Raw genomic sequence first — 15,401 nt, forward strand, 5'->3', positions numbered from 1 at the left:
AGAAGTGGAGGAAGCAAGAGGAATGAGTTGAGTAAAGCTTGACTTATCCGACTGTTTTCTTTCATTAAGGAGCTCCTCATAGAAACCCGGTGCACCTTATGTAGGAAAACAGACCCGTTCATCGACTGTGCGCGTTATAGTCCAGTGCACCTTATGGTCCGAAAAATATGGTAATATTCCAGAAATAATAATAATGGATTGGATTTATATAGCGTTTTTCAAGGAACCCAAAGCGCTTTACAATGCCACTATTCATTCACACACTGGTGGAGGTAGCTACAGTTGTAGCCACAGCTGCCCTGGGGCAGACTGACAGAAGCGAGGCTGCCATATCATGCCATCGGCCAACACCAGTAGGTGAAGTGTCTTGCCCGAAGACACAACGACCAGGACAGAGAGAATCGAACCGGCGACCTTCCGGTTACAGATGCGTTTCCCAACCCCCTGAGCCACGGTCGTCGTTGTTCGTAACACTTCCTACGTTGGAATAGCCATCAGCATGAACTATCACATGTCCACCATCACATGCCCGAATATGGAAGTGACGTCATTTTCACGGAAAATGTATTTTTTTTGTTTGTTTTTTTTTGGGGGGGGGGTCTTATAAGTCTATACTGGTGTTTTTAAAAGTCATGTTTGCCTTTAAGGTTTTCTATATATGCTCAGAAGTCATATTGCACTGCTTGTAATAGTGTATTTTGATGCACATGCTGTTTTTTGGGTTTTTTTGCAAATTTGCATTATAATATTTATTTAAATTTTTCATGCAGTATAAAAATTGGTGTATCTCAAAAATAGAACTAGGAAGACCCTCAAAATATCAAAATGTCCTGTTCAGTTCAATTCAATTTTATTTATATAGCGCCAAATCACAACAAAAGTCGCCTCAAGGCGCTTCATAGATACAGAGAAAAGTAGCCATGATGGTTACCTTCTGTTAACCGCTTTGACGTTTCAAACGTGGCAAAATTTACTTGTCTGTGTGAGCACCGATTTCCAGATTTAATGAATTGATATCGGTTTATTCCAGTTAAAATCAATTTTAATTGAAAAATCGATTATTAAAACCCACCCCTACTGTGTGTGTGTGTGTGTGTGAGTGTGAGGAGAGCACAGTGCAGCAAGGAAGTACTGTAACTCCTTTATTTCACACAGACAGCTTCAGCATTTGTTCTGCTTTCTCTGCTTTTATTTGAATGTAACAGAAACACACGGCTAGAATTTACACAAACGTGTTTACAGGCTGACTTTAATGTGTTTCTGCACATGCTTGTCCTCTGGTCATGTGATCATGTGGTTTGTAGGACGCTCCTCTTCCTCAGAGGATCCACCTGTGCTTCCTCTCCTCTCTCCTCCACCTGTTACAGTGAGGGAACGTCCTCCATGATGGAGGAGCTGCTGGAAAGTGCTGAGAGTTTCCTCCAGAGTGAGACCTCTGTCACAGTTCAGAGGATCTACGGCAGCAGAGACCTTCATGGACACTAAAAGTCTCAAACACACAACAACAACATCACACTGACTCCACTCTGACATCACTGATCAATAATCAAAGAACACACAGATCAAACTGATTGATCAGCCATCAGAGGAGTCGGATCAATGGAGCTGCTTCTGTTCCTGATGTCCCCTGTTTGATCCTGGACCTGAACTCTCCCTGCAGAGGAGACACAAGACAGTCAGAGAGACACACACACACACACACACGCACGCACACGCACACACACACACACACACACACAGAGAGAGAGATAGAGAGAGAGAAACAAACCTTTGACCTTGAGCAGCACTGTTTTGAATCTGGAGATCCTCTCACTGTAGACTCTACACCTGTATCTCCCACTGTCTCTCTCTGTGGGGTGTTTCAGGGTCAGACTGAGGTCTCCAGTTTTCAGCAGGTCTTCATTCATCTTCGTTCGGTCTCTGTAATCCTGGTGCTGTTCTTCAGGCTGGTCAGAGCCGTTCTCATACACATGAATGATTTTGCTAAAGACTTCACCAGACTCATAGTATTTCCACTCCACTTCAGCATCTTCAGGCAGGTTTTGTGTGGTTTTGAAGGGCAGTTGGACAGACTCCGCCCCCTCCTCCACCTCCACCTGACAGACTGAGAGGACAACAAACACAACATGAGCTGTACAAAGTGTGATTGGTGTTCACAGAGCAGCATCATGTGACTCTTGTTCTGCACTAAATGAAGCGATGGAGTGGCGCCTCCTTCAGGCAGAGAAACAGCTCATGGAGAGAAATAATTATTAGAGCAAAAACAAGAGTGGAGCTGCAAATAAGGCTGAGAGGAACGCTGCAGAAAACTGTTCATGTGTGAATTCATCACTTCATAGATTTCTTTGAGCACTAAAATCAGAGCTGCTTCTATTTCTAATATGACAGCTGTACATTAGAGCTGCAACACTTTAAATGTGAGCCATAAAAACATGATGCTCTACAAGTGCATTCAGCTCTGACACTGTCACATCATGAAGGAGACGTGGAAATGTTATTCTTTCTGTCACAACACAGAGCTTGTGACCAAATGTGAGGGTAGGTATGTAGAGTAACCTGTAAATCAACAGCTTCCCTTTCATACTCAGCTCTCTCTTCATCATGATGGACTGGTAGAGCATCCCCATCACTGCAGCCCTAATCTGTGCAGGGTGTGCAGATTTTTTTAATAATCACTTTTTTATTGAGTTTTAGACATTAAAACAAAAATAAGACAATGCACATACACCCCTGACACAAACACAGAAAAAAAACAAAACAACACAAACAGTCTGAGCAAGCAAAATTTCAGTAAGTCACATATTCAAACCCTCTGTACACATAGCTATTGCATTGAGCCTTTTCTCTCAGGATACTCTCTCTCAGATCGCAGGGCTGACCTGTATCTACAGCACTGACCTCTGACACTGAGCAGCACTTCTTTCTTCAGCAGGATGTTTCCCTCCCGGCTGTAGATGGTGCAGGTGTAGGTGTTTGTGACTGTGGGGTATTTCAGGGTCAGACTGAGGTCTCCAATTTTCAGCAAGTTTCTCTTCATTCTGATTAGGTCTCTGTAAAATGGATGCTGTTCTTCAGGCTGGTCAGAACCATTCTCATAGACGAGGACTTTCCTGTAACCATCAGTCCACTCCACTTTAGCGTCTTTGGGCAGACAAACTGCGGTCTTGCAGGGCAGCTGGACAGACTCCACCCCTGAATCCACCTCGACCTTGTAAACTGAAAGGACAACAAAGCACAACATGAAAAAATCAGCTGTAGCTGTGATGGTCACATGACCTCATCTTCCTTGTCACATGCTTCCCTTCCCTTTCTGGATTGACTTGCTTTTGTGTCTTTCTCTCTGTCTCCCATTCCCTCTTTCCTGCTCTATGTGTGTTTCAGTTCTGCTTCATCTTTCAGAGGTGAACAAGCTCACATTTAAATGATAAACAAGCTCTTTTAATTTTTTTTAGCACTTTTCATTAGTGCATCCACTCCTTTAGCCACTTACATCTCCGAGTGCCCTAAACCGCATATTGGATAAGCAGATATTGGACCAGCTCAGGAGAATATTTCAAGGCAGAAAAGAACAATGCAGCAATGAATGCAGCAGCCACGGATCCTGTGAAGAGGGCTCTCTCCAGCCACGGAGCGCCAAGGAACAGCCAGGAATGAGGGAGAATGCAATGCCAGACAGAGGGAGATGTAGACTCTAAATATATGAGAGGGATTAAGGGCAGGGAGGAAACGCCTGGGGAAGACGGCTGAACATAAGCAACTGACAAGACAGGGGAAGCACAGCTAAACATAGTACACACAGAACAAGTGTCTCTAAAAGCTGCAAAACACACAGAGACACAGGCCGACTATGTACAGGCAAAGGCAGGAGCGACAGAGACACTACTGGGGAACAAGGGAAGAGAAGGCAAGGGAGCAACACAGAGACGTGACTGGGGGAAGGGGAAACAAAGACAAGACGGACCTAACAGGGCAGGACACACAGATGCAGGACCAAGACAAACAGAGACGAGACCAGGCATGAACAGGATCAAACACCAGACAACCTAAACTAGAAATACAGATAACTACATAGGAACAAGTCGCACAGCACAGAGAAAACAAAAATAAATAAACAAGACTTAAAATATTATAAAAACAAAACTTGACTGAACGACTCAGGCACCCTAACACACTCAATGTCATCTAGTGCTTACTCATTAATCCTAAATTATTTTTCCTTGTGAACCTGATCAGAGGAAGGGCGCTCATGTGGCCAAGGAGATGTTGGCTGGTAACATGAATATAACTTTTCTGGATTTTCTGGAAAAATTAAATCAGGTTTTTGATAAATACTCTAGCACTGACTTGCTCACAAAACTGCTGACACTCTGACAGAGGAGGAGTAGTGTGGCTGATTTCGCTGTTGAGTTTGTGGATTCTGGCAGAGGAGACTCGCTGGGATAAAAGGGCCCTTTGCGGGACCTAGTTTGCATTATTTGAGTGAATACATTCAAGATAAACTTGCAACGAAGGAATTCCTTGCTTAACTTCATGCACCAGTCTACTTATGTATTAAAGGTGGATGACCACATTCAGGCATTTTGTCCCCAAAGGAACTGTAACTACTGGCAGGTAACTTCTGGTTACAAGGGAGTTTTTGCATCAAACTGCTGCTAAAGTAATTATTCATAGGGGTTGTTTGATTGTTGGGGTTTCTCTGCATTACTGTAGGGTCTTTGCCTTACAATATAAAGCACTTTGAGGTTACTGTTGTTGTAGTTTGGTGCCATCCATCCATTTTCTTCTGCTTATTCAGGGCCAGGTTGTGGTGTCAGCAGGCAAAGCAGAGAAGCCTATGCCTCCCTCTCCTCAGTGTAACAATAACAAATGTGTGGTGTCTCTTTAAGACAGCCTAAGTTAATGTTTAGTGATGTCACTAAATATTACTGCCCAGCCAAAAGATATAATTTCTCTGACATGCCATGGGTCTCCCCCAGGAACTCAACTGGCTCCATTTTTATGTGGAGTAGTAGTGGCTCTACTCCTCACCCTCTCTCTAAGGTAGAGACCAGCCACCATTCAGAGAAAGCTAATTTCTCCACTTTCTCTGAATAGTGCCGTGGGCACTCCACCCTTTTCCAGCTGAGAACCATTGTTTTGTTGGACTAATGGACGGATTCTCCTTTTCAGCACCCTGGCATAGACTTTCCGAGGAAGGCTGAAGAGTGTGACCACACCCTCCAGGCTTTTTCCATGGCCTCTCCGAACTCTTCCCAAACCCAAGTTTTTGCTTCAGCCCCTGCCTGATCACTGTTCTGCTTGGCCTGTCAATACCTACAGTGGGGCAAAAAAGTATTTAGTCAGCCACCGATTGTGCAAGTTCCCCCACCTAAAATGATGACAGAGGTCAGTAATTTGCACCAGAGGTACACTTCAACTGTGAGAGACAGAATGTGAAAAAAAAATCCATGAATTCACATGGTAGGATTTGTAAAGAATTTATTCGTAAATCAGGGTGGAAAATAAGTATTTGGTCAATAACAAAAATACAACTCAATACTTTGTAACATAACCTTTGTTGGCAATAACAGAGGTCAAATGTTTACTATAGGTCTTTACCAGGTTTGCACACACAGTAGCTGGTATTTTGGCCCATTCCTCCATGCAGATCTTCTCGAGAGCAGTGATGTTTTGGGGCTGTCGCCGAGCAACACGGACTTTCAACTCCCGCCACAGATTTTCTATGGGGTTGAGGTCTGGAGACTGGCTAGGCCACTCCAGGACTTTCAAATGCTTCTTACGGAGCCACTCCTTTGTTGCCCGGGCGGTGTGTTTTGGATCATTGTCATGTTGGAAGACCCAGCCTCGTTTCATCTTCAAAGTTCTCACTGATGGAAGGAGGTTTTGGCTCAAAATCTCACGATACATGGCCCCATTCATTCTGTCCTTAACACGGATCAGTCGTCCTGTCCCCTTGGCAGAAAAACAGCCCCATAGCATGATGTTTCCACCCCCATGCTTCACAGTAGGTATGGTGTTCTTGGGATGCAACTCAGTATTCTTCGTCCTCCAAACACGACGAGTTGAGTTTATACCAAAAAGTTCTACTTTGGTTTCATCTGACCACATGACATTCTCCCAATCCTCTGCTGTATCATCCATGTGCTCTCTGGCAAACTTCAGACGGGCCTGGACATGCACTGGCTTCAGCAGCGGAACACGTCTGGCACTGCGGGATTTGATTCCCTGCCGTTGTAGTGTGTTACTGATGGTGACCTTTGTTACTTTGGTCCCAGCTCTCTGCAGGTCATTCACCAGGTCCCCCCGTGTGGTTCTGGGATCTTTGCTCACCGTTCTCAAGATCATTTTGACCCCACGGGATGAGATCTTGCATGGAGCCCCAGATCGTGGGAGATTATCAGTGGTCTTGTATGTCTTCCATTTTCTGATGATTGCTCCCACAGTTGATTTTTTCACATCAAGCTGCTTGCCTATTGTAGATTCACTCTTCCCAGTCTGGTGCAGGTCTACAATGCTTTTCCTGGTGTCCTTCGAAAGCTCTTTGGTCTTGGCCATGGCGGAGTTTGGAGTCTGACTGTTTGAGGCTGTGGACAGGTGTCTTTTATACAGATGATGAGTTCAAACAGGTGCCATTCATACAGGTAACGAGTGGGGGACAGAAAAGCGTCTTACAGAAGACGTTACAGGTCTGTGAGAGCCAGAGATTTTCCATGTTTGAGGTGACCAAATACTTATTTTCCACCCTAATTTACGAATAAATTCTTTACAAATCCTACCATGTGAATTCATGGATTTCTTTTTCACATTCTGTCTTTCACAGTTGAAGTGTACCTCTGGTGCAAATTACTGACCTCTGTCATTATTTTAAGTGGGGGAACTTGCACAATCGGTGGCTGACTAAATACTTTTTTGCCCCACTGTATAGACTGATCCCAGTCCAACAGGCTGACCAAGCCTGATAGCACTCCTTCAGCCTGATGGTTCCCTTCACTTCTGGTGTCCACCATCTGGTTTTGGGGTTGCCACCACCACCAGCTACCTTGTGGCTGCAGGTCAGTGCAACAGCTTCAGCAATGCAGGTGCTGAACATCCAGACCATTTGGACTTAATGTCCCCAGTCTCCCTTGGAGTGCTCTTGAAGGTGAGAGTTGAAGATCTTGTTGACTGCGGCCTCTGCCAGGCATTCCCTGTGGACATTCACTATATGTTTAGGTGAACCAAGTCTGACTCAGGTAATACATGAAACCACGGTTCTTTGTTTACAGATGGATTTATTCTTCCGTCACACTTCTCCATCAATTCACTATAAAATCCACCGTCAAACTGTCATTACATAAATGCGCAGAATGATCAAACATAAATACAACAAACAAAAATTTAAAATAAAGTTAACAAATGTGCAATAAACAGAACACAGTTAAATGTACCACGCTGGCTGCACATGACTGTGAGAGGAGTCTGCTTTAGAAACAAAAACTTAACGAAAAACAATTCCCAACTTCTTCTTTATCTTCTTTGCAGCTCCCTTTCACTATGAAACAACTTATTTAATCTTCCTTATGACTTATTTATCTTACGGCTTTTCTTAGCTTCTTTGCACATTTTCTTAACCTCCTTTTTTGTCACTTAAAGGCGAAAGAAAGAAATAACATACATAACACAATAAATTAACAAATTGACATAATTTACATACAGTTAAAGACTCTAAGAAGGCCGGGTACTCTGATCTGTCGTTTGGCACATAAGTGCAGACGACAGTCAGGTCCCAATCCCTGACCCAAAGGCGCAGAGAAAAAGAAAACTCTCTCATCCACTGGGAAAAACTTCAACATACAGGCAGCAAACTGAGGGAATGCTAAGTTACCCACCTCAGCCTGCCACCTCTCACCAAGGGCAACTCCAGACTGAGACAAAGTTTAGCCCCTCTCCAGGAGACTTGTTCAAGAGCTCAAGCTTTTAATTGACTATTGCATAAAACAACATCTAACACTTTGATGCGCCCATTTTTTTCAGTTAAGCCTTGGACTCATTGCACTTCTGGGACCATAAGTGTGTGGTGATCACAGCCTCCGATCACTCACTCTTTTGGTTTGGCCAAAAGGGTTATGGGTAGGTGTTGTAGGAAAGACTAACCTGACTTAAAATGGTGCCGGAAATGAAATAAAAGACCTCCAGAAACCACAAGAAGAACCAGGAGAACCAGGAGAGCTTTGGCCCAGGATGGAAACCGTTCTGTGTAGAAACATAAAGACAAGTAAGACTTTTGACCTTTGACGGAATGTAATTAGTGAATTTACTGAACAGGCCTATACTTGTGTGAAAGAGCCTAGAGTAACATGGTTATTTCTTATTAAAGTAAAGTTTTAAAGTAATAACGTTTTATCTGAGTGATGTCAGATTTGTCTACAGCATGTGTTTGTTGTTGACCTTTGACCTGCAGCTGCACATCTCCTAGTCTCTCGTAGCCAAATATAGGGTCTCTGATGGAGCAGGTGTAGGTGGCGCTGTCAGACAGTTGGAGGTTGGTCAGGTTCAGGCTGAGGTCTCCAGTTTCCAGAGCGTCAGTCTTCATGGATGTTCGGCCGCTGTAACGCTGGTTTTGATCTTTCAGTTCGTCTCCTTGAAGCTGACGCTGGTGGACAGTTGAAGGACTGAGGTCGGAGCGACTCCACACCACTGTGGGGTCACTCAAATCGAAAGTGTCAAATTCACAGGGCAGGTGGAATGAGTCCCCCTCATACATCTCCAAAGCAGCTGAGGCATGCTGGGAAACTGAGGACAGACAGAGACTCCATGTGTGACTTTGAGGTAAAGATCAAGTTTAGACCTCAAAAGTTGATTCTGTTCATCTGGACGTAGCGTTTTCAGTGAGAGAAACCTTTCGTCACTCATCCAAGTTACTTCTTCAGTCTCAGCTGACTGCAGGTTTCCCAATCTTATAAACAGTACATTTGCATTATGCCGGCTTGTACACATACAAGAGAAACACGAGAGTTCTTCTGTACTGATGTTTACTGTGCTTCTCTTAACGTACACAGGTACACTGTAGAACTGGTGAATACAAATGTACAAGGAAATTGTATTTCAGCATTAAAACATATTGCGATATAAAATTCACAAAATATAAACAAACATACCACTTTGGCCTGCAAGTGGACAAACCGGTGTATTTGGAACTTAGGACTTGTTTTTTCTTCTTTGACATTCACACGGCTAGACCGTCACCATGAGCAGCTTCTCTGGCCTTTTTTCTAAAAACAGGAAGTGACCTCTGCCCTTACCTTAAACTTACAAAATTAACCGATTATTTTCCATGTATCAAATTAACAGTACACCAATCCGGTATGCAATAGGAAAATGTTAACATGCTCAACACAAAAATAAAACATACAAAATAAAATGCGTTAATTACATTATCATTACAAGAGCTCTGCCTAGTGGTCAAATACTAACATTTCAACAGCTGTTACACTTATAAAAGGTTAACCAATAAACATAATGTTTAGTCTTTACTCTGCTTCAAGTAAAAGTGTAGTCTTATGTATGGGTCTCTCTAAAATCGTCTTAGTTGTGTGCTTCCCCTTATTGTCTCTAGTAGAGTCAGTGATGAGAAGCTTAACTTTTCTGACTCTGCCGTCAGCTCCTGGAGTTCCTGAACTTCCACAACTTTAGCGAGTTTCCATTGGTTTCTTGGAAGACAGTCTTCTTGTAATAACACAATGTCATTTACTTTTGCATTTCTTCTGGTTTTATTCCATTTGCTTCTGTGTTGCAGGTTTAACAGATATTCCTTTCTCCACCTAGTCCAAAATACATTTGCCAAATACTGTACTGGTTTCCATCTTTTCTGGAGGTAGAGATCTTCTTTAGCAAATTCTCCAGGTGGTGATGAGATCACTGCTGATTTCATCATCAAAATATGGTTGGGTGTCAACAGCTCCTGTTCTACAGGGTCGTTGATAGACTCTACAGTTAGTGGTTGACTATTAACTATTGCCATGGCTTCATACACGAACGTTCTCAATGATGAAGTGTCTAATCTTGAAGCTGACTGGTCAAGAATGGATTTCAGAATATTTCTTATTGTCCGAATCTGCCTCTCCCAGACTCCTCCCATGTGGCTAGAAGCAGGTGGGTTGAAAACGAAAGTTATTCCCAGCTCTCTGACCTTCTCTTGAGTTGCTTGCGTTAGAAGCTTTCGTTTCTTGCACTGATAAAATTGATGCATTGATCACAATGCAGCTGACCTACATTGCCACGTACTGTTATGAAACAACGGAGTGCATTGAGAAAACAGTCTGTACTGAGATCATCTAGGACTTCTATATGTATAGCTCTCAAGCACATACATGTAAACAAGAGTCCATATCTCTTTAAGTCTTTCCTCCCTTCTTTTACACAGAATGGTCCGAAGCAGTCCATACCGCTGTATGTAAATGGAGGGGTAGCTTCCAGTCTTTCTGGTAGCAGGTCACCCATCCTTTGTTCTTGATTGCCTTTCCTGTACTTTCTACATTTGACACATTTGTATATAAATGACGATACTTCAGTACTGCAGCCAATTACCCATATGCCATTGGACCTTAGCTCATCTACTGTCATCCCTCGGCCTTGCTGATGCGTCTTCTCATGAAAATGTTTAATGAGTAGGTGCGAGACATGATGTTTCTTTGCCAGAATGGCTGGATGTTTGATGTTGGGATGGATTGATGCTTTTGTAAGTCTTCCTCCCACCACTTCTTTCCTTTCTTCCAATGTAATACTTTCATTGGACATTAATTTTGGGTTCTTTACATACTTTACACGTCATCTTAATCTTGCTATTGCTTTCACAATTCTCATCCAATCTGAGAATTTTTCCAGACGTTCCAAAATGGATTTTTCTTCTTTTGCCTTAGCTGCGAATACTGTTGTGACTTTGAGTTTTGGATCTTCGATGTTGATCTCTAGAAAGGCGCTTGAGAAAAGACGATCGCTACTACAAGGATTACGTGCAAGAGCTCATAAAGAGAGGTGATGCAGAGAAAGTGCCAGAGGCTCAGCTAAATAATCAACCAGCGTGGTACATTCCTCACCATGGCGTCTACCATCCTCAGAAGCCAGACAGATCCGTTGTCTTTGATTGCTCTGCAAAGTACCAGAATACATTGCTCAACAAGCATCTCCTGTCAGGACAGAGCGCTAACTTGAGCGGGGATGAATGGTTTCAAGTTCACATTTGGAAAGCTTGGTTGCAGGAAGGAACTATCTTGTCTTACTTGGGAATGAACAGAAGGTTTTTCTTCTTTCTCACTTTTCACATTTTCAGCATACACCTTCAATCTTGCTTGTGCTGCATTATGCTTTTGCAATTCTTTCAATAGTTCCACTTCCTTTCTCTTTTCTTCTAACCTTGTCTTTATTGAGGTGCTCTCTGTTAGAAATTGAGCTCTTTTCCTTGCATCTTCAACTTCAAGATCTCTTATTTCGTCCTCACACTGATGCTGTTTTTATTATCTTAATGACTTCTTCCGTAGCTGCTACTTCAGCTGCAGCTTCTTGTCTTTGTTGTAATGTGACCAGAGATGATTGCTTTGACACCCCAGAGATAGACCTTGACGTATATGTGATCCTTGAAGAAGTGCTGGATGAACACGATCAAACACGGACTCTGAATCAGGCCAGGGTATACTATTTGGATCACCATCTTCTTCTAAAAGGCACCGAGCCTTTGCTCTGGCAGTTTCACTGATAGCCATGCACACATCACATCTTCTGTGCATTTCAATATCAGGACTATGTATTTTTCTGATCTCATCATGAATGTTACAGATGTCAGTCATACTAGCATCTATAACACTCACAGCTTCAGATATTAACTCATAAGTTTATGTGGTATTTCCACTTCTTGTAAAATTTGACATTTGTTTGATGGAAATCTCCTCCTGCTGCACTTCAACACATTAAAGAGAGAGAGATGAAAGAAAAGCTGATGATGAGAGCAGAGAGAGGAAGGTGTACTTACCGTGCAGGAGGATCACAAACACCACAAACATCTTCATGTTCCTGTCAAACTCAGAGACTCTTTAAAAGCCCTTCAGGACATCAGCTCACAGCAGCTTCACTTTCCTCTGCTGATCATCTACTGACACTCTCACACTGCTTCACTGTCACAGCTCAGAGTTCAGCTTCACACTTTGTTAAAGCACATCTGTGGAATGAAGTCCGGCCGGCCACAGATCACTTCTGAGGAAAGAGGAGGACGTTCAGCCTCCTCGTAGTGTGACTGCTCCAGGTTCACAGCGACACCCAGAAAGCTCAAAGTCCTGTCACATGACCATCATTTACAACCAGCTCGGAGCAACTGTATGAGTCAAACACAATAAAACGGAAACATGAAGCTTTGGTGCTTCAGTGAGTTTATGTTAGCATGGATGCTACACACTGCACACACACACCAACATGAAGTTTGTGGTGGCAATGTGTTGATTTCAGCCTGAGCCAGAACCTTTTTATGACACGTCACAGACTCCTGTGAGTTTTTGTGGAAACACTAAACACACCTTTGACCTCCACCAACACAAACAGCTGCACTAAGAAACAAACAGCGCCTGATATATATGGATGTGATTAATCTGAGAGACCATTATTGTTTCAAAGACCAACAAAACTCAGTGAAACTGTGCGTTTGCACAAAGGCTGAAATGTACATGTGTGTTATTATTTCAGATTCTTGCACTGAGCTCTAAATCTGTCATTAAAGTGTTCACATGTAAACCAGGCTGTTTGTATCACTGCACACTTTACTCAGAAACACATGCAGACACGTTCTTCTGCAAATGAAAGAAGGAAACAGAAGTGGTGCTTTATGTTTATCTCAGCTCTACAATCAGGAATGACAGAGCAATAAAGGACAAAGGATCCCAGCAGGAAGAAGAAATGATTAACTACACATGAAATCAAACACTGTGAACTCTGAACTCTGGACTTCAGATCAGAAATAGATGAAGGTTTTATGACAGTCAGAGAAATCAAACTAAAGTAAAACAAGAAAACAACTTAAATAGCACCAACCAAACAAGACGAGAACTAAACACGATCCAGACGCACACTGAGGAGGCAGTACCAACACACAACTGTCACATTCTAGCTTAAAATTTCTGTTTCATGACCCGTCACAGTACCATGCTGGCATTCACGGTGTTCCTGAGAGCACACCATTCTTTCACAAACATTTGTAGAGGCAGTCTGCATGCATATTTTACACACCTGTGATCATGAAAGTGATGGAACACCTGACCTGATTCAATGATCCGGATGGGTGATTGAAGCTTTTGTATATGACTTTGCGGTCCATGTTCACTGAGTATTAGTGGTATCTAGTGGACATTTGAAGACACTACGAACTGATCTCAGACTATTTTGAAATAAATCAAGTATATTTAAATACAGCACAATCACAGAAACTGTGTAAGTGGACAGTAATAACAAAATTAAGGAAAACACAAAAGTGGAAGTGACACAACTGTGAAGTTTTATATATATATATGTATATGTATATATATGTATATATATATACATATACAGGTACCCTGCTGGGGTAATAGGCTGGCCAAAGGAGGAGATAGAAGCCACTGACATAAAGACAAGAAAGCTCCTTACCATGCATGGAGGATTTCACCCCAAGTCCAGCACCCTGAGGCTGTACGCTAAGCGGAAGGAAGGGGGCCGGGGACTGGTGAGTGTCAGCACCACAGTCCAGGATGAGACAATGAACATCCAAGAATACATTGGGAAGATGGCCCCAACTGACCGAGTGCTCAGTGAATACCTCAGGCAGCAGAAACCCAAGAAAGAGGAGGGAGACGAGGAACCATCATGGAAGGACAGGCCCCTGCACGGTATGTACCACCGGCAGATAGAGGAGGTGGCTGATATCCAGAAATCCTACCAGTGGCTGGACAAAGCTGGACTGAAAGACAGCACAGAGGCACTAATCATGGCAGCACAAGAACAAGCTCTGAGCACAAGATCCATAGAGGCTGGGGTCTATCACACCAGGCAAGACCCCAGGTGCAGGCTGTGTAAAGATGCCCCAGAGACAATCCAGCACATAACAGCAGGGTGCAAGATGCTAGCAGGCAAGGCATACATGGAACGCCATAACCAAGTGGCCGGCATAGTGTACAGGAACATCTGTGCCGAGTATAACCTGGAAGTCCCGAGGTCAAAATGGGAGATGCCCCCAAGGGTGGTGGAGAATGACCGAGCTAAGATCCTGTGGGACTTCCAGATACAGACGGACAAAATGGTGGTGGCTAACCAACCGGACATAGTGGTGGTAGACAAACAGAAGAAGACGGCCGTAGTGATCGATGTAGCGGTTCCGAATGACAGCAATATCAGGAAGAAGGAACACGAGAAGCTGGAGAAATACCAAGGGCTCAGAGAAGAGCTCGAGAGGATGTGGAGGGTGAAGGTAACGGTGGTCCCCGTGGTAATCGGAGCACTAGGTGCGGTGACTCCCAAGCTAGGCGAGTGGCTCCAGCAGATCCCGGGAATAACATCGGAGATCTCTGTCCAGAAGAGCGCAGTCCTGGGAACAGCTAAGATACTGCGCAGGACCCTCAAGCTCCCAGGCCTCTGGTAGAGGACCCGAGCTTGAAGGATAGACCGCCCGCAGGGGCGTGGTGGGTGGTTTTTTTTATATATATATATATATACATATACATATACTAGGGGTGCAACAATACATGTATCGATATTGAACCGTTCGATACAGTGCTTTCGGTTCAGTACGCATATGTCGAACAATACAACATTTTGAATTTATTTTATCAACTTTTCTTCTGACGATGCTGTCTGTGTTGAGCACTCAGTGGATCTGCGCTCGACTATCCGCCTAGGCTGCACTGTTGAGTGCAGATCCACTGAGCGCAGCGCAAGCTAGCAAGACAGAAGCTAAGCTCGTTGCAACATGGCAACTGCCTCAACGCTACCCGAAATTGAACCTCCCCCACCCTCATTCAGATCTGGCGTTTGGAACTATCTTGGTTTTCATGTGAAGCATGACCCTGATGGTAAGTGCGTCATGGACAAAAGTAAAACAGTATGTCGGATGTGCCACGCAATGCTCAATTTGTGGGAACTAGTAGGTTAGCCCAGTTAGCTCGTTAACGTGTTGACGCCGTCCAGCCCCACACACGGGGCGATCCGCGGTAACTCGTTAATGGAGATTTGCCGCGTTATGGCGTTAATGTCATTTTAACGAGATTAACGCTGACAGCACTAGTGGGAACACAACGAATATAACTGCACATTTACTTCGACGTCATCCTGGTGCAAAGACAAGTGGAAGCAGACAAAACAACAAGCACCATGCTACAAACTTTACCCGAGTCATTTAGACAGCCATTAGCACA

The 15,401-nt window shown here is 43.6% G+C and overlaps 1 protein-coding gene across 3 annotated transcripts in view; it reads right to left on the reverse strand.

Annotated features, from left to right (window-relative positions):
- LOC146634215 (butyrophilin-like protein 2) overlaps positions 1-12,131 on the reverse strand; it is a 50,316-nt gene extending 38,185 nt beyond the window's left edge. Inside the window, exons 1-7 of one of the 3 annotated variants that reach the window (XM_085375413.1) lie at positions 12,005-12,131; positions 8,428-8,772; positions 8,134-8,232; positions 2,899-3,216; positions 1,992-2,104; positions 1,769-1,946; positions 1,281-1,654 (exon numbers count right to left, since the gene is read on the reverse strand). In XM_085375413.1, coding sequence (XP_085231539.1) covers positions 1,563-1,654; positions 1,769-1,946; positions 1,992-2,104; positions 2,899-3,216; positions 8,134-8,232; positions 8,428-8,772; positions 12,005-12,041 — 1,182 coding nt within the window. In that variant the 5' untranslated portion in view covers positions 12,042-12,131 and the 3' untranslated portion in view covers positions 1,281-1,562. Of the gene's footprint in view, positions 1-1,280; positions 1,655-1,768; positions 2,105-2,898; positions 3,217-8,133; positions 8,233-8,407; positions 8,773-12,004 lie in introns of those variants that run through there. The other 2 variants (XM_085375326.1, XM_085375335.1) reach the window with 2 other exon arrangements.
- Between the last annotated feature and the right edge of the window lie 3,270 nt (positions 12,132-15,401).

The sequence above is a fragment of the Diplotaxodon limnothrissa genome, linkage group LG3 (genome assembly GCF_057381915.1).
Source record: "Diplotaxodon limnothrissa isolate DT_005_m linkage group LG3, D_limnothrissa_male_GT1.1, whole genome shotgun sequence".
Classification (NCBI taxonomy): Eukaryota; Metazoa; Chordata; class Actinopteri; order Cichliformes; family Cichlidae; genus Diplotaxodon; species Diplotaxodon limnothrissa.